At 36.3% G+C, this 23,665-nt stretch overlaps 1 protein-coding gene and 2 long non-coding RNA genes across 3 annotated transcripts in view; 2 read left to right on the plus strand and 1 right to left on the minus strand.

The window, feature by feature from the left end:
* The window catches only part of LOC134746546 (IDLSRF-like peptide), a 74,687-nt gene that overhangs the window by 38,078 nt on the left and 12,944 nt on the right, over window positions 1–23,665 (plus strand). The window contains exons 2-3 of the mRNA XM_063680962.1: window positions 17,403–17,525; window positions 21,289–21,417. Coding sequence (XP_063537032.1) covers window positions 17,405–17,525; window positions 21,289–21,417 — 250 coding nt within the window. The 5' untranslated portion in view covers window positions 17,403–17,404. The remainder of the gene's footprint in view (window positions 1–17,402; window positions 17,526–21,288; window positions 21,418–23,665) is intronic.
* The window catches only part of LOC134746667 (uncharacterized), a 184,424-nt gene that overhangs the window by 17,724 nt on the left and 143,035 nt on the right, over window positions 1–23,665 (plus strand). The gene's annotated exons all lie outside the window — the stretch shown is intronic.
* LOC134746684 (uncharacterized) overlaps window positions 1–23,665 on the minus strand; it is a 77,358-nt gene that overhangs the window by 4,202 nt on the left and 49,491 nt on the right. The window lies entirely within an intron of this gene.

Consider the following 23,665-nt stretch of genomic DNA (forward strand, 5'->3'; position numbering starts at 1 on the left):
ACTAGAGTCGGCCTCTCGAAGAAAATGTTTCCGCACCTCAATGAAGTGCATGCACCTCATTGCGTTTAGTCCGCCTCCGACTACTGGCGAGAAGCCACACATCCGACGAAAATTTGAAATAAATATTAAAAATTATAAATGCCTTTGTGCGTAATAATAATAGCAGGGCAGCTTGTGGCGAGCTGTTGGGGAGTGACGACCCCACGGACCCGAGTGCTCCAGAGAGTCGGTCAGGGTCTCCGTCTCCGGCGTGTCTTCGTCGGTCGGAGTGGACCCCAAGGGGACCCGCAGGACTCTCAGCTCTAGCTTGCCTTCATTGGCCGTCCAGAGGGGAGTCGTAAGAGCTATATGCTCCAGGGGTGGAAGTGAAAGATGCATAAGACGCGAGTTGGCACAGTGGCTGTTAACAGTCACTGGGTAGAAAGCGGCGCACACCTCTCGACACCCCTGAGCCGTTCACACCGGTGTTGCTCCTGGTCGTCTTCACGACGGCAGTTTCAGGGGCCCATCTAGTCAGCGGCAAGTCACCACCTGCCTCGATAACGTGTTTTAACATTGTTATGGCAGGTGTCCGGACTTCTTTACAATAGCCCAGTCTCACTGTCCACCCAAACTTCAATCCATAGACCGGTATACTGTTCACTTTTTCTACAATAGTCCCAATGCCTGCTGCGACCGGTTCATGGGTGTCTATTGTTGCGCCTGTGAACGGGTTCCAGCAGGCGTTCTACATGACATTAAAGCTCTCCAAGGGGCCTCTACGTGTTGGATTTATATCCCCACGCAAGCCTATCAAAATACCGGAATGCATAGGCCCGTGATATCCAAGGAGATACAAATAATTTATACTAATAATATCTATAAACCTAATAAAAGCAATATAATAACATTCCACTGCAAAAAAACTATTGTTTTAAGCTCATTTAGATTATTTTGAAATTTCACTTAAAATCGCTCGTGATCGCTCCTGACGCCATTTTGCTTTGGCGCATAGATTACCATGGCGGACACTTCGCGGACAGAATTTGTTCTCGACCGCTTGTCTAGTACGTAGTATTTACATATGTATATATAATAAATGCCTAAATTGTAGTCATTAATTTTTCAGTAATTTGGTGTTACTTAGTATACTAGCGCGGTAATTAGCACTTTACATGCATAGGGCATGCATTAGGGCCATAACTATGTACTGTAAAACGTTGTACGATACACATGAGAATAGGTAATTTAAACTTGTATCGTAATGTACTATTGTCTAATTCTGAATATCACTGTAGATAGGTAATCATAGCCTTATATAAAATATAATTTGTTATATAAAATGTAAATAGATTGCTATAAATTTTATTTTATAAAACGACGGCTTACACCTGAAAAAAGTAGGTACCCAAAATAATCTCTGTGTCATTTGACTTAATACAGCTCAGACGCCAGGCACAAACTTTTACCAGTAGGGGAAGTGTCTAGAACGGCTCATCTGCAACGGATTACCCACGAATGTTGCCCTTTTTCGGCTGCGTAACGAGCGAACAAGGGTAATCTATTATACCATAAAACTAGGCATGTAAGTAACCTGCTATTTCATATCTGTAGTGCTGTTGTATATTTTACGACTAGTTCCTCGGGGAAATTCACCAAAGTTTCACTTTACGTCTGTTTTCAATATCTTATTTTCATGTCAGTTAAGATGGTTTTCGCGGAAGTGAAATCTTAAAGAATTTAGGTATTAATATGAATTGACTCAACTTATTTTATTTTATGTCAATATTTTTTCTTAAAATAATTAAGGAAGGGCTCCTATGACCATTTTTGTATAGTAGCACGGGACCAGCGTTTTAAATTCAATAGTTAACGGCAGATTACCTATATAGTAGTTTTGGGTTTTACAATAATGGGTTTTGACCATTAGATAAATAACGTTTAGGTGCCTATTTTAAACATAAGACCTGCTTGCTGAGCTTTTAACCTTGTATACGTTTGTATTCTTACAAAAAAGAATATTCCATTGCAATATATTTTATTTTACAAAGTAAATAGATTTGTTTTTCTTTTTCAGGTAAGCTGATACAAAAAAAACGGTTTTCACGTACCTTTTGGGTATGTAGGAACATAGCGGATACCAAAGATAGATATAACTCCGTAATAGATGGATACAGTTTAAGGAAAAAACGTGCCTCGAAAATCAAGAAAATTTGATTCTCGATCATAGGGCGCTACTAGCTTTGGCCTACTGTCGCATAGATGGCGTTGACGGTTTCGTTTGTTATTTAACAATTTTAACGCATATCAGTGAAAGAACATAGGCCAAAATCATAAAAATAATTAATGCAAATAAAAAAATAATTTATCCATATTTAAATACATTTTATCGTATTTTTATTTTACAAAATTACGCATTTTTATAAATCCCTCCAACTATGAACCAAAGCTGACACAATGGAACGAAGCTTTAGCATAGGACTTAAAACACACATTATGAATAAAATACTCGATTAGCAAACAGACTCCTTAATTAATACATGTAACATAAAGCGAGGTTTAGACTAGCAAGAACTTGCATGCAATTTTCATTACATTGCGGTATCTGATAAACATTTTGAATGCAGTTTACCTTAGTAGTCGGCAATGTAACGTAAATTGCATGCAAGTTCTTGCTAGTCTAAACCTCGCTTAACATACGGGGATTGGTGATCAACATTTAGTGGAAATAGTTATTTGTGCAACAAGAGAGGAGTTTGTTTTTCTTGTGAGTATTTGTTTATTAACACGAGATGTAAAATAACTTTGCTCTCGTGTGGACATATAATTTTTCACCTCAGTAGTGAGAACATATTAGAGGTTAAAATGTATTTCGAATTACACAGAATAATACAGAGAAAAAAAATAGAACGAATTAGAAATAGAAGTATGAAGTGGCAGTTCATGGCTTTCACTAAATTAAAAAGCTACTTTGTTTCACTCCAGCGAGTGACGAATGTAGGCCTATTTCGAGCTGCTGAGGTGAAAAATAATAAATATGTCAGTAACAGCAAAATCCTTACCCCATACACACACTGAATACAAATTCATCATGCAGGCGCAATTGCCGACGGTACTTGCCCCGAGTGCCCCGACTCGCCTGATACCTAATATTGCCTACTTGAATCTAAATAGAGTAGGTTTCTTGTAAATTGGAGTTTAATTTGAGTCTGGAAAACTTACTGCGATAGGGTTCAATGAAGTATTTCAAGGTAATTTGAAGCCCAAACAACTTTAAGTACTGATATGGCTGTGTTTAGTTTCGTTAGATACCTAATAAAACAGTTATATTAAGTTAGCATTTCCATTTACCTCGGCGAACCATATTTAAATGTAAATAGTAGACCGGTATTATGTTAATATTTGGCATTTTATAGATAAAGAAACCCATATATATCATAATCTAATGCGGGGCGAGGGGACCACATGCCCCTCATTGTAATTTAACATTTTAATCTCTACACAGTCTCTTACCTACTTAAAATAATACAACAACAACACTATTTATAACCGAAAGAAAACATATCAATTATATTTGAAACAACCAAAGAATACCTTCTTTAAAAATGTTCCCTAAACATGCATATTTACCCAATAAATAAAACTTAAAATATTGACTAAAACAAGATCCAAATTAAATTGCCACTCAGTCAGGGGCTAGAATTTAGAACCCCAAATTATTTGTGAGATACAAATGGCGTAAACAACCTCGCTTGTGTTTCGACACTTTTATAAAACCCTATCTGGTTTATCTTTTATAAAAAATATGATGGAATATATTCGACAAAAACTCACACACGCCCATACATTGTAATATGATTGTTTTATTATATGTATAGTACTATATATACAGATTATTAAAATAAAATAACTGGTTGAATATGTCCATTCGGTAAAAATATACTATACTAGACTGTATACGATAAAACCCGGCCATGCATGAGCATGTCTGTCTGTCTGTCCTCGCAACGCTCAAGATTCCATTTTTCGAATCACTCGCTATGCTCGTGATTCAATTTTGGAATCTTTCGCTTGCTCGGGTATCAATATTAGAACGAGAGGTTAAACAACAACTTTGCCCCCTTATGTTTCTGTAGAGATTTCATATTATGCCGATATAAGTACTTAAATAACTCATTTACGGTGAAATTTACAATGTGTTCCTCATTGTAAATTTCACCGTGACCGAGTAGAACGAAAGGTTTTTACAATGTTTTAACTAAAATGAGTTATTTAACCTGATTAAACTAAAAGAATAATGCTGTTTTATGAATAAGGGCGTTGTATAATAAGTTCTGAATATAAACGGCTTTTAACGCAAAGTGATTTAACGGCGAAAATCCTTAACCGGTACGTGACGTCTGCGACTAATATATTTTATTGTTCAATCAAATGTTTGACTATATAACTATACTAGGCTGACGTCAATCTGAACTTGGGTAAGTAGACGAGAGTCCGTGGTTTGAAACAACACAATGCTTGATTATATGAAGCCAAACATGCGGTCAGAGCAAATAACTAGTTGCAAACAATTACCTACGCTCCGCTCAAATATTTGATCAATGCCAATTGCCAACCGACTGCAATTAGAACTCGTATCTAATTAACACTCCGTGGTTAGACAATAAATCTTCTGTTTAACCTTACGAAACTAAGGTATCTGTTTGTTTTATTATCAATTTAATTTTTAAACGCGTAACCAGGAACGTACGCGTTCATATATGTACGATATACTTTATAGGCTGACATACAACTAAACACCATTTTAATTTCGGTTTTCAGTGTGGCTTTGATATGTCGTCTCGTCTGATTCGGACCGGCGTATGGTTTAAATATTATCACTGAAATGAAATTTAATGCTTAGTAATAAAGTTATCGAAGGATATCTCTTTGTTATTTGTACGGCCAATAATTGGACAGACAGTGGCAAGGGTTTTTAATATGTATGTCTAATTTAATAAGCCGTTGATTATCGTTTATCCCTATCTAAGTAGTTATGTTAGTTTTTTTTTACAGAGATTTGCCTAGTTTTATAAATAACGGGGGTAAGTCACCGCGCATGCCCATATCGCCCATGCTATGTGCCTTAGCGCCACTTGTACCATCCCACTAATCCGGGGTTAACCGGTTAAACCGATAACCTAATGTTAAATTATGCTGGTAACCATAGTAACTCCAGGTTTAACCGGTAAGTGAAGTTTAGATATGTATTAAGTATATCGATCGAAACAGAATCGTCCTACGAAATTACAAATACTTTAAATCTTTTATCAGTTTCTAAATTTAACAAGAACTTTGTCATTAACAAATCTTAAGCGCAGTAGTAAAAACAAAAGAAATCAAAATAACCCCTTTATTACTTTAACTCGTATAATTTACTTAGATACTTTGAAATGTAAAACAGCACTGAACAATTGCGTTGGTTTCGGGGATTAACTAGCGGACAAACTTTTAGAGTTTCAAGCTTCTTTAGTCAACACAAAGCTTTAGAGTTCATTGTCTAGAAATGAAAATTAAGTATTTGCGCGTGACCTTCTGTGCAATGTTGAAACGGATTATGTAATATATTATTGTTACAATTTTCATATGTTTAAAATAAGCCTATAAGCCTATTTGGCTATTTTCACGATGTAACTTGTATATTCTTCTATTTTGGTATACCCAAAAATTAACCCATATGTACCTATACATTATTACAGTCTTTACTTTTGTCATTTCATAATAATTATTATACCTACATATTTATGAACTAAAACTATGAAAACGGATTATATCGCGTATATTTAATTTATAATAGATCCCGACGTTTCATATTTATATTAACATTATTTTGTAATTCAACTCATGAAAACGTTTTCAACGATTTCAATAAAGCTTTATAATACAGGTTTTTATAAAGAAGAATAATTGATTTAACTAAGTTTCATTATAACATAAAAAACAACATTTTTCAAATAGAGCTATAATTTTATCGTTACTTTGAAGATAAGCTAATATGAAATTTTTTACAATGTTAAAAAAGAAATAGTCATCTCTTGATCAAAGTATCGAATAATTTATAAGATATGTGTACGCCCTATAAAATGATTAGATTATCACACCCACGGCCTTGAAAATACATTAAATGAAGATTTTCCTTGCCGATGTCGATATTATAATAATATCGTGTCGATTGAACAGCTGCAAAAATAATAGCTATCGCGGTTGTCTTTGGGTTACTTCATATTATTTTTAACGGTTTTTTGCCATATTTTCCTTTAACCATTATTGAATATCGTCCAATTTTGAAAAATTGCGTTAAAAGGATAAAATGCAACGGTGAAGTCTATAAGTGTGTATACCTACTTAAAATTTTATTTAGAACATAATTAGGTTTCGTTGTTTTATCACAGAGTTCCTATGGCCACCTTCTATCTCCATCATCAGATCGGCTCGATGGTACCATAATATTGCATTGTTACCCGACTTACATATGTATGCAAATTTTTTGCTTTATTGGAATTTGGGAAGTGGGTCAAAATTTAACTTGCAAAATTTGACCCGTACATAATTACATACATACTTACATAGGTACATTTTAAGTTAATAAAATGCTTGGAAATATAACCATTTATTAACGTTACAGATTTATTTAATTATAATAAAAGAAAATTCCTTTCTATAATTCCCTCATAAATATTTAAATAGGCGTGGTTTGATGAAATAATACGCACAAAATGTGTTTTTAAATACTACATTTTCGTTTATTTAATTTAGCTCACTATTACGGTAAGTATTTTTCCGGCGATTATCCGCATGTAGGTAATATAGGTAATATACTTTACTTAGTTAAATAGTAATGAATATATTCTGCGACGCTTAATGCAAAATTATGTAGATTTTCTAAACGTATATTGTGTAACAGTTTGTTGAATTTACTGGAATATTAGTACTAATGAATATTCATTATTTCATATTGATGTCATTAAATAACTCATATTAGTAGAGTACCTACTTAGGTTAGTCTCCGATCGAGTCAATTTTACATTACATTTTTTTGCCGTTTCATTTACACAAACTACCTGAGAACTAGGCATAAAAACAAAACGACCCAATGCATAAATGAAGGGCTCTGCCTGGTCGACGCTACTTGCACAAAAAGCCGCATCTTTGAAGGCAAGCAGTATCAGTTAAGAATCCCCGGCAAGCTCGGTTTCCCATACAAACGTAGTTACGCTCTCATTTTAAAACAACTTGCTAGATTGCTCTGGAACTTTGTACTTACAATAAGATAAGGTATATCTAGGTATGTAATTATTTTATGCAGCTTCAGATACCATAGTAAAAAAAATACAGCGTATTTAAGTTTTTCAAAAAAAACTTGTTTTTGCTCTACTTCGTTTGTTTTATATACTAGAGCTATATGTATAAACTAATTGCAGACATAGATATACCTCATTTCATTATATATGCAAAGTTTCGTTACAATCCAACACGTAGTTTTAAAATCAGAACGAAACTCCGTCTGTATAGGAAGGTGAAATTCGGCCGTGCCAATTAAATAACATAAATAGCTTAGCACGAATTCGATCCACGAAATAAGCATCTAATTGAACATATATAAATATTTCGAAGATCCAGCATCGCGGAAATATATATCGTTTCATAATGAATAATGACGTAATTCGATACATCAAGTGATGATGTCAGTTTTAATGGCTAGGGCCGTGTTGCATAATAAAGTACAACTAATATTACAAGCGGACCTCCTTTTCTAAGTAGTTTATTATGCAACACAGCCTAGGTTTTTATTTTGTCAAGATATTCGTTACACTAATTGTCAGAATTTATTATATAAGGAATTCATTAACAGTGTAAACTAAAATATGGTTCGAGCGACGACTTCTGGTTTGGAAGCTTGCCTTACGACTTTAGCTTGTAAAAACATTAGTAAAGCTTACTTTCTTTCAAAATCCACTTGTAGATATTTGGCTTTATATCCTCAAATAAGTATACATATTGTGGAATGCATATTTTTAAGACCATACTGATGTAAAAAGTTTGTGAAACATCGACTTGACACTCGGCGCCGGTGGTCGTGCACCGTACAAGGGTGTACATCCTAAAAGCCTTTTGCTGTATTCTGATTGCCAGTGGAGATAAAGGAATATTGCATTTTGGTTTTACGCTTGCTTGTTTCATATTTTTATGAATTACGTTTTTCTCCTTTATGATCAAGTTAAAAAGCGTTAGGCTCGCATCTTACAGTTTTATTATTAGGTATACAAGCTTCTGCACGCAACTTTGTCTGTGTAGAATAATGATGATGATTGATAAAAGCTATACTTTGTCCTTCCTCGGGCCTCAAACTATCTCCATACTGTTAGCGGGTTTCTGAACGTGCCCCGACTGACAGCGCGGTTGCCATCAGAGCGATCTGTCGAGATGGCTTCCCGCCAAAAATGAGTAGCATCGGTCTCGGCATTGTTATATATCCAGTATCAAAAATAAATCGTTTTCTCAAGACCTAGTGCGTTTTACTGTTATTAATACCAAATTTCATCTAAATCGGTTCAGCGGTTTAAGCGTGAAGAGATAACAAACTAATAGAAGCCAGAGGCAGATAATCCCGTCCCACCAACCCTCCTTCGGGTAACAGAACTCCCCAGGAACACTTGGGTACGTGAGGTCGCTACTCTTCAACAGCTCGCCACAAGCTGCCCTACGTTGACTGATTGCATTGGTAAAACCAACGGGCGATGGGGTCGTCACATCCCTACGTCTAATTTATTTTATATTTATAATAATCATTTGGATAAATATTTATACGTTTCGGTACAAATACACACAGTATTACAGTATTCAATCGGATTCCTCTCTAAAATATGACTTATTTTTGTATACCATTTAAATAATATTAAATTAAATGTTTTTACGAATATTTGAACAATGCAAAGGTGCAGCTACGGCCGCTACGCGCTACACTTAGCTTGTCTACGAGGCTACGAGCTACGAGCGCTACAATAATAATGTTTCGATTATAATATCCGAGAAACGGATGCAATCTTCTGCCAAGCTCCGTAAACGCTGTATTTCAATTACGAAAAAAAAACTAATAGCTTACTTACAAGAAAGTGATAAAAGTAATATTGGAAGACAGTATTCAGGTTCTCTAGCATTATATGAATATTCTGATAATATTTTGCTGAGCTTACCGACGGCATTTTTACAGTAATTTTATAGGTTGTTTTTTGACCTATGAATATATATTTTTTCGCAGATAAAAAAAAGCGTTTCATTTTTCCGTAACTCATTTAAATGCATGAAGTTATACCGCGCATACTTAGTCGTAATTCTATGGATTATATTGGGGCAAAATGTATCCAAGTCGAGATACATTATTGTCAGTCTCTTCAAGCGTAACACGTAAGCTGCGTAACGAATCCCGGAGCAAATACCATATGAATTTTAATTAGGTTTAATATGACACTTACTGCGTTTCCAGATGTATTTATATTAAAACCTTTAGTAAGGCTGCGCGTCTGTCACATTTAAATTTAAATTCGCGACATTATTGTAGAACTGTGTTAATATAATTTCATTCTTAAAACACAAATTACACGCAAGAGTCAGATGATCATAACCAGGTGTGGCTTCTGTGTGGTGTCTGGCTTCTATTAGTTTGTTATCTCTTCACGCTTAAACCGCTGAACCGATTTAGATGAAATTTGGTATTAATAGTAGTAGTTGCCGCGCACCGCTACGGAACGGACGCCTGCATTTTGTTACAGAGTGAACCTTCTGAACCTAGTACTGTAATTTATTCTGTCATAACAACAAATTTAAAAAAAATCGAGTTTACTTTTACTCATGAACCGTGCAATTCATGCCACCATTGCCACCCCTTTGCGCCGCAACAAGCCCGGAACAAATCAAAGCCTCCCGACGAGCGATCACCGGAAGCGAAAACACGAGCCAATAACGGGCCAAACCCGTCATACTTGAAACAGTACGGTCGCGTTAACAAAAATCTTTACAAGCTAGCATTCCAAAAATATATTTACACGACTTTATTGTCAGTATCTTAAAGGTATTATTATGACATTATTGCTAATGGTTTAATAGTAGTTTATGCAACTGATACATAATGAGAGGCCTTAAAATACAAGTGTGGTTTTATGAAACGAGCGTTAGCGAGTTTCATAATAGAATCACACGAGTGTTTTAAGGCCTAATTATGTACAGTTGCATACACTACTTTATCTACACACATATCATTAGTACTCTAAGATGGGTTCAGAAGCCGTAGGAAAATGACCTGCATTGCTACTTAGTGCTACTTGTACAATATCTATGGACTATAGATATTAAAATGATGCAATAAAGAATAAATTTGAACAAATACAGAAACAAACTACTCATATTTTCAACTAAAATGTAAATTACAAACAATTTTTCACAATTCTACTTTCGTAACAGTAAAAAATCAACAAACAAATGACAGCAGCTGCAATTCGATCCTCCATCAAGATGCTTTTTTATTTTATTATAGATAAACGAATGAAGTCCCTATTCTCATGTCACTCGAGATCAAATGTCGTGCGGTTTATATTTTAAAAAAACATACTGAATTGACGTTTCGTATCAATAACTGTTTTAATATCTATGGATACTAGAATAAAGACCCACTTAAGTTCCGACAGCTGTTCCAAATTTAAACTCATAACCTTACAAAAATCTATGATGTAATAACATTAAAGTACAGATTTTACCTACTACCACAGTTAAGAAAGTTCTCATAGTAAAATTGGTTGTAATAATGCTGGTCATTTCCTACGGTTTCTGAACGCATTTTAGAGCACTAACGATATGTGCGTAGATAAAATATAGGTTAATATACCTTCAGTAAGAGAAATATTAGAGCATCACACAACTTCGATATAATTGATAAACAATGTAATGTTCCTAGTTAAACAGTATTATAATACTTGTCGTTAGACTATGTTTACAGATTATAGGCCTATCTGTAAGGGCTAACATGATCGCACGTAAGTTTGCGCGCTGTACAAAAGCAGTTAAAGTTACATTGTTTAGAGCCTTTTGTACATCTATGTACACGAGCAGCTTATGGGTGTGCTATACGCAGAGAGCCTATGGCGCCCTCCGGGTCCAATATAACAACGCGTTCCGGGTGCTGGTGGGGCTGCCCCGCTTCTGTAGCGCATCTGGGATGTTTGCGATGGCGCGTATGGATTGCTTTTACGCGACCATACGCAAGCGATGCTCATCCCTGGTGCGCCGGGTGCGGGCGCGGGCGCGGGCCAGCCCCAACCCCATCCTGCGCTCTATTGCGGACAGGTTTGTCCATACTTGAGCCACTGAGATGCATCTTTCTTGCAGCCCATATTTTGTTTAACTTATTAATTATGTACTAACATTAGGGATAAGAATTAATATTGTAAACTAACAAATTTTATGAGTCATGTTACTTGAAATAAATAAATTTATTATTTAAGTATCTAAGCGCCACTTGCACCATTCCAGTAGCCTGGGGTTAACCGTTTAAACCTGGAGTTACCATGGTAACCAGTACAGTTTGACACTGAGTTGGTTTAACCGCTTAACCTCGGGTAAAATAATTTGATTTGTTACCTTAATATTGTCTTCGGTTACCGCGATAGTTAATGAAAAAAAACTATGAAAACGGATTATATCGCGTTTATTGAATTTATAATACATTCCAATGGTATTGTGAATTATTATGGTATTGTGGTGGTGAATTTATGGTAATCATTGTTACCTTAAGTTGTATAGTTTATTTACTGTTATTTTTCAGCCAATGACAGTAAAACCTATTGTTTTAACATCCTTCACCGTGACATGAAAGTAAGCTCCCGTAATTGATTTACGCAATGGCCGGGGACGCAGAAAGGGGTCTCGCAAACAATCTGAATGTAAATATCTCAACATAGGAGGAAAAACGCCACTTTTGTGACTTTTGTACCTACCCTTTTGAGAAATGGAGGTAATGGCTATTGATACCCTTTTCGGTTCGCATAACGTAACGAGGCAAAATAAAGTGAATAAATAAAGTTTTCTAATACGAAAACAGGTACTCATTTTATACTTAAGCGTATAGGTACATTGATTTATAAATGAGTTACGAATAAATCTCAGAAGTAACAAAAATGAAAGGTTAATAATTACTACAAGTACCTAATAATTCTACCCGCGACTACTCTCGCGTAGAAGGCTTGAAATACACGCAAACTACGAGCTTCTTTTATTTAGGTTTTTATAGTTAACTAGGATGGGAACCCTTTTAGTTTTGTCATGTCCGTCTGTCTGTCCATTTGATTTGTCCATCCGCGGCTCACTGACCGTTAGTGCTACGAAGCTGCAATTTGGCATGGGTCCATGCTACGTAATTCGAACACGCCGATAAAGTGGTAAAATAAAAACTTTAAAACAATAATTTTGGGTACCTCCCATACTTAAAAGTAAGTATGATAAATATATAAAATATGTTTATCATACATGCATACCGTAAAATATTTAGTAATATTTTATAATATTTGTATTATAAGAGTTACTATACACGGTACCTATGTCATAAAAAAATCGCGTACAAATTATTTACACTTAGCAGGCACCAAATACAGAGACAGCATTTTGTAGAATTTGTTAGGTATTGTTTACTACGTTTGGTCAGCGATTTAGCAAACTGTGTGGGTGTTCATTAGCTCGGTCTAGCCAAACTGTGGGCGTAAATAAATGAAATATAATCAAAGGGCATGTCTGAACAGAGAACACAAGTGAATGTTCAGAAATGTAGTTTAATTACAAAGCACGCATATTTATTTTCTAAGTAAGTATGTCACTTGAAAGTTGAAGCATAAGTGATAAACATTAATTGTTTAATTGGATTTGACGTTTTTAGTACGTACCGTATATGTCAAACAATATAAATTTTTATGTTAGTGTTTTGTGCTAGTAAAATATGAGGAACATTATATGTATACAGCCTATATAAATCGTATAGACACCGCCCTAAAACGGTTAAGCTTAGCTAATTAGCCATAAATATTTACTCGATATAGCGGAGGTTGAGAAGGAACATTTATGATCTTTCTGATGATCATATGAGATGTACCTATGAACAAAATTAATAAATATGTGAAATAGTACTAACCACTATGTACAATTGATTTACAGGCTTGTACCTATTGTACCTGATCTGTCTATATGGTTGAATTTAGTTCTTGGTTCTTACTATTTGCTTATCAGCTAATGTTTTGAGCGAATGATATCTTACCCGTATTATATTATATTTTTTCTGAATTTTCTCCTCTATAAAATATTTTTTTTAAATCACCTCTCCGATAATAGTTATTTGTTATACAAGGTTGCAAAGTTGTATTTTACCCGCGAGTGTGGAATTGAAACACGAGCAAGCGAAAGGATTCTAAAATACAGTCCTGAGCGTAGCGAGTGTTTCAACACACGATAAGTAATAGTTATTTGTGCAACAAGAGTGGAAAGTTGGTTTTTCTTGCGAGTGTTTATTTTTCTCGCTACGCTCAAGATTCTAACTTAGAATCTTTGGCTTTCCGAGCTAGTGAGAGGAAAAATCGTTGCTCAAGGTTTTCACTTAGGTAGTGGAAGAAATCAAACGCTTGTGGTTTTTTATGCGCGATTTCGATTAAACCAACAATAAGTAGTTGGTCATCCAGATTCCTATTGATGTCTATTTACAAACATATCTACATACCCACACATGTTAACTATTAACTGCAATTTGCATATCTAGTTTGCGGACATGCAAATCTATTACGTTTAATATACGTGTTATCTTGCTTCAAATACTGGGCATATTACAACACAACCTACATGGTAGCGGGACGTAAAGGACTGAAAGGACAACAAGATTAAACCTACCAAAGATCTGTCAATATCATGCCAATAGTCCAATTATTAGGGAAAGTACTTATATTTAACTACAACATGATGGTAGTTTTTCTACAATCTAATGAGCACAGTACACCGATGAGGGTTACTAAAAGTAATAAAATTACCGATCGCATTTATCGCACGAGCCGTAAGAACGATGACTAACGACTAGGGCTTTCCCTGTTTAATATCAATTTCACCGCCGCCCACGTGTGTAGGTAAGCGTGGGCGTTGTGCCTACATAAGACACCTAACCTACGTAACAAATTGCTCTTTGCCAATTCCGCTCCCATGCTGACTAATAATAACAATAAATGGTGTTGTAACTTTACAAAACTTAACTTATATTGTTTGTACGAGTTGCAGTACAGGCGCTTGCAGCAAATTATAAGTGCGTTATGGATTTATCTATTGATAACATGTCAAAGTAACTAAATGGCAATGCATCCTGACGTCGCGATGTAACGTCGCTATTACTTGGAAGCCGTTTCGATGTATGGAGGAAATTGCGATTTTGTCGGTGAAATATTGCGTTTATGTATATTGTTGCTTTACAATATTTTTTAATAAAATGTAAGTAATCGAATGGTATCTATTTTTTCTAATTTATTGTGATAGATTTTTTCTATCTATTTAACTAGATTTAGTTATAAGATTCAACATGTGTCAACAACCCTATTCCGAACCCTCAATTACCCTAACGCCGCCATTCGTCAATTAAAAATGTACGATTTTATAAAACAATTGTTTGCATATAAAGTATTTTAATTTTCTTCTGTTGTTTTGTATTTCAAAATTATATGTAGGTAAAATTTTGATATACTGCGCTGTTTTTAGAGCAAGTAGTAAAAACCCCACATTTTGGTTATGCGAACTAGTCTCGGTCCCAACTAATGGTGCTGGCCAGTCGAAGTATTTAGCAGATGGCGCCAGCATATATAGCTTGCCCTGTCCATCCCAAGAATTGTCTCAATTTTTTGTTTTTTTAATGCCCTGGATACCATCCCTTTAAGCTAAATCTCATAGAAAAAGGGTCAAGTTATGATGGCGCCATTTTTTAAGTTAAAATTAGATTATAATGACTTAATGACCAATAGCTGTCAATTTGTCATTGTCATTAAATTCCCCACAAAAGCGATGGCACTTGACGTACACCTACTTTCCTAATATCTTACGTGACAATTGCTTAAACATTAGTCACTAGATTGTCTATGGAAATATAGGTTTGAAAACCGGCAGAGTGCGAGTCGAACTCGCACACGAAGGGTTCAATTACGCAAAAAACGGCAAAAATAAACACGTTTATTGAATGGGAGCCCCACTTAAATATTTATTTTATTCTATTTTTAGTATTGCTTGTTATAGCGGCAACAGAAATACATCATCTGTGAAAATTTCAACTGCCTAGCTATCATGGTTCATGAGATACAGCCTGGGACAGACGGACAGACAGACAGACAGACGGACGGGCAGCGGAGTCTTAGTAATAGAGTCCTGTTTTTACCCTTTTGGTACGGAACCCTAAAAAGTATATGTGATAGGCCTCCTCTGTGTTTCATATTTGTTTATTGCAAAACTTATCTAGTGACCTATGTAAGTCAATAGAGTTAGACCAAGAGACGCCTCTGCAACGATTTTGATAGCACACGCAGTGCAAGTGTTATTTATACGTCATAAAAACCTTTGACAGTTGCCAACCCCCTTCGGATAATCAAGGTTCTACTATATCTAAAGTTGTTACGTTTACGTTGAAATCGAACTAAAAATACCTTAAATGCGCATACCTACTCACTCACGTAATGTTACGACTTGCACAGGCGATCGTTAAATTTTTAGATGTTTTTATTCACTACAACAAGGTTATTTTACTTTTTTTTATTAGGGTAGGGTTGTTTTTATTAGGGTAAAAACGGGACCCTATTACTAAGACTCCGCTGTCCGTCTGTCTGTCTGTCAGCAGGCTGTATCTCATGAACCGTGATAGCTAGACAGTTGAAAATTTTCACAGATGATGTATTTTTGTTGCCGCTATAACAACAAAGAACCCTCTGTGCGCGAGTCCGACTCGCACTTAGCCGGTTTTTAAATATAACGAATTATTCTTAGACATAGACGTATCGTAGAATATTGTACGATGCCTTTATGGACGTAGCAGCTCGTGCGTAGGTCGTAACACTCGTAACGTCATCATAGTCGTTATGGCGTGATGACAGCTCGATAAACCGATAACAAGCACGTAAACATTATGTCGGGCCAAGATCGGACAGTCGAAGGCAAAAATATCGATCCAGGCACATGGCTCAAAATATGTGAACACGACTATTGTGTAAGGTGTAAGAGCGTACACATATTTTTGAAACTTTAGGAATGTATATATATTTATGCCCTTGACTGGTCATAACTGACGTCGAATAAAGAGCTTTAAGGGCTTAAAATAAAGGTATTCGTTTTGTTATAAAACTATAACACGGCTCATTTTATTGCTCATTACAATTTAATACTAGTTTTTAGTTTAAATTGGTGGTTACTTGGGGTATTCCCAAAACAATATACCTACATACCTATAAACGAGCAATTCTCGTATATACATTTATATATTTCGGGGATCTCGGAAACGGCTCTAACGATTTCGATGAAATGTGCTATATGGGGGTTTTGGGGGCGAAAAATCAATTTAGCTTGGTCTTATCTCTGGGAAAACGCGCATTTTTGAATTTTTCTATGTTTTCCGAGCAAAGCTCGGTCTCCTAGATATTATACCTGTAGTATTCAATGAAACACCACGAGTCCTTGACAACAACTGTTTTATTCACATAAGAGGCTACAACCCAAATCTTACAGATACCTACATCTACAACAATACCTATGTAATCTTTGGGGTAATTTCCGAAACACCTTACTAAAATGCTATATGCACTAACCTTACCTAACCTAACCTAACTAAAGTAACGTAATTACAAAAAACCAATTTTTTTTTCTTATCTACAATTAAACACGGTAGTCTCAAAGTGCGCACGTAATGAAGTATTTCATCTTAGTTATTTAATGTTGTGTATCACAGACCTGGGGATCAGTTGGGATAAAGGATGACTCACGTTAGACCGGGCCGTGACCGGGCCGGAGCTTCCGGCGCTTACTTTTCTATGACATGACAAGTGATCACGTGATGCTTTCCATAGAAAACGAAGCGCCGGAAGCTCCGGCCCAGTCACGGCCCGGTGTAACGTGAGTCATCCTTAACTTGACGCGAAAAATAATGCATTGAAAACCTATTACACAGAATATCAATTGGGATATTCTTTATCAATTATAATTAATAAACTCCTATTGTTTTTAAAAAACCGGCCAAGTGCGAGTCGGACTCGCGCACCGAGGGTTCCGTTCTTTTCAGTATCGACACCATGTTTGAAAAGTAATGTTTTCAAATGAAACAAAACGATGTTTGATTGTTGCAGCAATGTCGACCTGCCGCATGGCAGCGTGCGTGGCGGTGCTGGGCGCGGTGTGCTGCGCCCTGCCTCACACCGTGCTGGCGCTTGACCTCAACCGGCTCTACGGACACCACACTAAGCGCTCCGGTACGTGCTATATACTGCCCATAGAGTAGTACGGAGTATAGCGAGATCTGCGACATGAGAAAGTTCCAACAATGACTCCTATCCTAACTCTTAGAATAATGGCTATTAATTTACGACCAAACTCCCACTCAACAAAACTATTCATCGTTACTTCCACCATACAATTGGGTGGCAGAAAATACCAGACTCCTAAAAAATGTTTTACGACTAGTTGTTCAACAAACACAAACTAAGTAGAAGAAGAAGACAATTAAAGTGTAAAGTTCGCTCGCAAAACAGTCTAGTACTCTCTAGAGGTTTTAAGCTTAGGATATTTCTGAACTAACAGCTTTCAACACAAAGTACAGCCTCTGAAACAATTACGTTCTATTTCATTAAGATGACGAACGGCACATTTCGCCTTATCCCCATAAAACAAATGTAACAAGTCATTACTCAGACCCTTGCCATCTAGCGGACAGGAGATTCGCGGTAATGTTTTTGTAACGTCTGTAATCATTTGAATGGTTTATGTTGGACATTACCCGAGCGTAAAGAAAATTTACAACAGAAATAACACTAACTGCGTTTTCATTTCCCTTCAGCTGTAAAGAATTTTAAAATTATGGTTATAACAATGGAATATGAAGCACTTAGGTATGGGAGACGAACAATCGGCGCTACCGCGCTACCAGTACCTTCTTAGAAACATTTACTTACATACATGTACTATTTTTTTTTCTAAAAGTGTCTAACAGCATGCATGTAAATGAACGGATGACAGCACAAGGGAATTTTAAGCTAGGTTTGAAGCCTCCTCTGTAAACGGCGCTTGAAAGTTTGATCAAACGCCAAACGCGATTAAAAATATTTTTAACCGACTTCAAGATTTCAAAAGGAAGAGGTTATCAATTCGGTTGTATTTTTTTTTTTATGTTTGTTACTCCATAACTCCGTCATTACCGGACCGATTTTCAAAATTCTTTTTTTGATTGTAAGTATATACATACAGATTGGTCCCGTTTCTGCCAAAAAGCAGTTCTGATGATGGGATGCATGAGGAATCGAGGGAACTCTCTTCTTTATGTTTGTTAAGCAACTTAAGTTTTTAAGACATATTTTTGTCAAGCTCGAGTTCTGATGCTGAGTCCCATCAGGAACCGAGGGAACTCCTCAAACGTGAAAGGCATACATAATGTGATTTTTGTATTTTCATCAACAAATCCAGCATTTTCATTTAAAAAAGTGACATTTGATGAAGTGGAACTGCTAATGATGATCAGAATGGAACTCTTCAATGACACATAGTTCACGTTTGGCAATTTGTTCTCTTCCTTATGGACCCAGACCCAAACTTGGCCATGGACTCGGACCCGGACCCGGGTCTGGACATGGACCCCAACTCGGATCCGGACCCTGACCGAACTCTGACCCAAACTTGGACCCGGACAGCCGGACACGGACCCGGACTCGGATCCGGACCCAGACCCGGACCCGGAAATGCTACTAGAAAAGTGGGTTAGGTTAGGTTAGAACTGTGACCCTTACAGAAACGAAATGCTATCAGAAAAGTAGGTTAGGTTAGGTTAGAACTGCGACCCTTACAAAAACGAAATGCTACTAGAAAAGTGGGTGGTTTTACCTCCTTTTCTACATTATTAGGCAATATTATAATAATTAGGCAATTAGGCAAAATTAGGCAAAAGATGGATTAGGATAATTAGGCAAAATATGCTGTCTTTTTCATTTCATTGTCTGGAATCTAAGAGTGCACCATCAACAATAAGTAAACTTTCAGCGGCATCCCCCATTGAAATCGGTTTTTTTTTCTTAAAAATTATAACAGGTCAACTTTATGCAACTAGTTTTTAAGCCTTTATTATTCTAAGATCGTAGACCACAGGAATGTACAGTGTGGAAAAAATTAAACAGAAAACGTCACTTATGAGCCCCTACTAATAAACAATATACTTTAAAATTTCATGGGCGTAAAGGACATTCATAGTGTTTTTGACCAATTGTAAAGGACTTTATTTAATTTATAGATATATTATGATTGCTAATTCAGGTTAAAGAGACTAACATTTTGAGTGCTTTTCTAATACACATCAAAAATATAGATCGATAAACAACAAAAATATATCAACATTTAAAAAAATCGCTGTTTTTCGCGTCTAAAACTAGCATTTTGTCCTTTACGCTAATTGAACCCAAAGGTATCGATATCTTATTTGTCATTCAAGCAGCGTCGTCAACCTTCTCGAAATAATTAGCAAAATAAGAAACGTTGCGAAACGTAATTTCCTTTTTACTTAATTAGTATTGAGCTGCTTATCTGTATGGGTACCCGTATTTCTTTTTTTCGTGGAAATGCTCCATTGAAGGCGGTAATGCTAATTACTATCCCTTCTGGGAAATTTGTGCATAACATAATTAACACTCTAATTTTCATAGAAAAATAAGTAGGTAATCATCTAGCTGGCATGATTGTAAGCAACCATTCACATTTTCACTCACACAGTTATTACTTATAAAAGCATATGTCATATTGTAGGTAGGTACCTCTACAAGTATTACGGCTTGTAAATACTCGTACATATGGTCGGAAATTAACCTACAATTTTGAGGTACGAATTGCTCCTCGTTAGTTGATGTCAAATCTTAAGAGATTTAGTTATTTAGTTTTAGTATTTCTACTGTCATTATTTGACGACTTTCCTAACCCGAAAAGTTACTCTGACATGTCCATTTACGTAAGTTCATCCTCGAACACGGCGGCGTATAGCGGCAAATTGGGTCTCCTTACTACACACCTCACGTTACTCCTGTCTAATTACAAAGGACAAGACAAAGACAATCTTGTACGAAGTACTTCACTAGATGTACCTACATAAATATTATTATTATTATTATTAAATTTAACTTGAACTAAAATTAAAGCATGCAGGTTGTAGATATCACTTACAACGATTGATTGTGCCTTGAATCAACCAAGCCTTGATTTATATTGTTGTTTTATATACGACCCGTTGTTAGGGCCCTGTAGAAAACTAGCCTTTTTTGATAAAGTGAATACCTATTTTCTGAAATGATCGTTCCAAAAGTCTTTTCACTTTTAGATATGTGACTCCACCAATCGGTAGCTAGTCTGCGTAAATAAATTACGAACTACATAGGTAACATAGGTACTTACATACTAAAATTCAGCATTTCAGTGAAATCCGAAAGAAAGATAACTTTTATTAGCTTTTGTTTCTCAACAAAATCCAATTCGTGTTTATTATTACTTCGAAGAGCTTCGGTAGAACTTTTATTATCTACTGAAACTTTTGGAGATTGAGTCTATATGTTTTATTATGATTTTATCTCGTGTTTGAATAAACTTATTTCAGTTTAGTTTGGTGAAATATTTATTGTAACATTATTCTTCTAAATAAGCACATAATTTGCTTGGTGACACTAAAATCTAATTGAAATTAGCTCCTATTGAGTTTCCCCTACCCAGGAATTATATGAACCGCCAGTACATTCTAAATTTGCTCCAAAATAGGTACTATGGCATACAATACTATACTAATACAGTTATCAGGTGCAAAAGTGCGAACGTATTAAGGGAAAATGTTTCATTTTTCTATTAGGGAAAAATGTCTTGCCTAGGCAAGTCTCCTTGACTCCCCCCGCGAAGTACAACGGTCTCGTGTGACCAGTGAGATTGTATACCCCATTATTATTATTTTACTTACTGTATATTATATATGTATCATTTTGCCATTATATTTTCCAGAGTATTGTCACCCGTACGAGCCGTTCAAGTGCCCAGTGGACGGCAATTGCATCTCGATCCAGTACCTCTGCGACGGGGCTCCCGACTGTATTGACGGCTACGATGAAGACTCCAAGCTGTGCACTGCAGGTCTGTTATATCATCCATCTTCATTAACATGTCAACTAAGGTAGGTGAGGCATATAAGGCCTGGCAGGTAACAGGGCCCAACATTCAAAAATAGCAGTTGCACTAGTCCACTGTCCGTCTGTCTGTCCGTCCGTCTGTCGCTAGGCTGTATCTTATGAACCGTGATAGTATTTCTATTGCCGCTATAACAACAAATACTAAAAAGTACGGAACCCTCGGTGGGCGAGTCCGACTCGCACTTGACCGGTTTTAATATACGCCTGGAGCAAAAAGCAATCCAGCATACAATTTTTATTCCAGGACACTCTATTTGCCTGTTTCTATACATTATACACTTAAGCAGCATGTTAGATTTTTTAAATAAATAGTCTACAATTTCAAATCAATAGACACAAAGTTTAGCTTTATAAAAAACCGGCCAAGTGCGAGTCGGACTTGCGCACGAAGGGTTCCGTACCATTACGCAAAAAACTGCAAAAACGTTTGTTGTATGGGAGCCCCACTTAAATATTTATATTTTAATGTTTTTAGTATTTGTTGTTATAGCGGCAACCGAGATACATATATCATCTATGAAAATTTCAACTGTCTAGCTATCACTGTTCATGAGATACAGCCTGGTGACAGACGGACAGACAGACAGACAGACAGCGGAGTCTTAGAAATAGGGCCCCGTTTTTATCCTTTGGGTACGGAACCCTAAAAAAGACAAAATAGGTAAATCTGTCGGTAATAAAAGGAAATTTGTTCTCGTTCGCAAGCGCTAACTGCATCAAGCAGGCTTGAATTAAATTTACGAGGCCAGTTAACTGGTGCCAGTGGCATTAACGGTGTTATTCCGGTTTACGAGGGGAAGAACCATGCTACTTTTTCAATTCGAGAATGCTTCATAAATCTTAACTATCTTACTTATCTAATTTGTACTTATTAAAATAGGCAAATGGATTATTTTATTCCCTATTGAGGATTTTTCTACATTAAAACAACTGTATAATGTATTTTTCTACTAGTCGACTATAATCTGTGTATCACAACTTCATATACAACACTACAACCTTACTCTTTTCAACGTTGGATAGTCTTCTTCCGACTCAAGCATAAAAAAATTATCGATATATAAATTTGAAAATAGAACTTCATATATTTCGATAAAACTCGATTCAATGCAAATTAGACTACACGCTGCTGCATCGCATCTGCTTTGTGATTGGTTGGCCAACAAAACCATTTTTAACCGACTTCAAGATTTCAAAGGAGGAGGTTCTCAATACGGTTGTATGTTTTTTTTTTGTTTTTTTTTTTAATGTTTGTTACTCCATAACTCCGTCATTTCTGGACCGATTTTGAAAATTCTTTTTTTGATTGTAAGTATATACATACAGATTGGTCCCGTTTTTGTCAAAAGCAGTTCTGATGATGGGATCCATGAGGAATCGAGGGAACTCCTCAAATGTTCAAGGCATACATGTAGTGATTTTAGTATTTTCATCAACAAATCAAGCACTTACATTTAAAAAAGTGACATTTGATGAAGTGGAACTGCTGATGATGATCAGAACGGAACTCTTCAATGACGCATAGTTCACGTTTGGCGATTTGTCCTCTTCGTTATGTTTGTTAAGCAAGTTAGGCTTTCAAGAAACATTTTTGTCAAGCTCGAGTTCTGATGATGAGACCCACGTGGAACCGAGGGAACTCCTCAAATGTGAAAGGCATACATATAGTGATTTTTGTATTTTCATCAACAAATCCAGCATTTACATTTAAAAAAGTGACATTTGATGAAGTGGAACTGCTGATGATGATCAGAATGGAACTCTTCAATGACACATAGTTCACGTTTGGCGATTTGTTCTCTTTCTTATGGACCCAGACCCAAACTTATTCTTGGACTCGGACCCGGACCCGGGTCTGAACATGGACCTCAACTCGGACCCGGACCCGGACCGAACTCTGACCCAAACTTGGACCCGGACAGCCGGACACGGACCCGGACTCGGATCCGGACCCAGACCCGGATCCGGAAATGCTACTAGAAAAGTGGGTTAGGTGGGTGGGTGTGTTTTGAACTGCGATTCTCACAGAACAGAACTGCTATCAGAAAAGTAGGTTAGGTTAGGTTAGAGCTGTGACCCTTACAGAAACGAAATGCTATCATAAAAGTAGGTTAGATTAGGTTAGAACTGCGACCCTTACAAAAACGAAATGCTACTAGAAAAGTGGGTGGTTTTACCTCCTTTTCTACATA

This window comes from Cydia strobilella, chromosome 1, assembly GCF_947568885.1.
Source record: "Cydia strobilella chromosome 1, ilCydStro3.1, whole genome shotgun sequence".
Taxonomy (NCBI): Eukaryota; Metazoa; Arthropoda; class Insecta; order Lepidoptera; family Tortricidae; genus Cydia; species Cydia strobilella.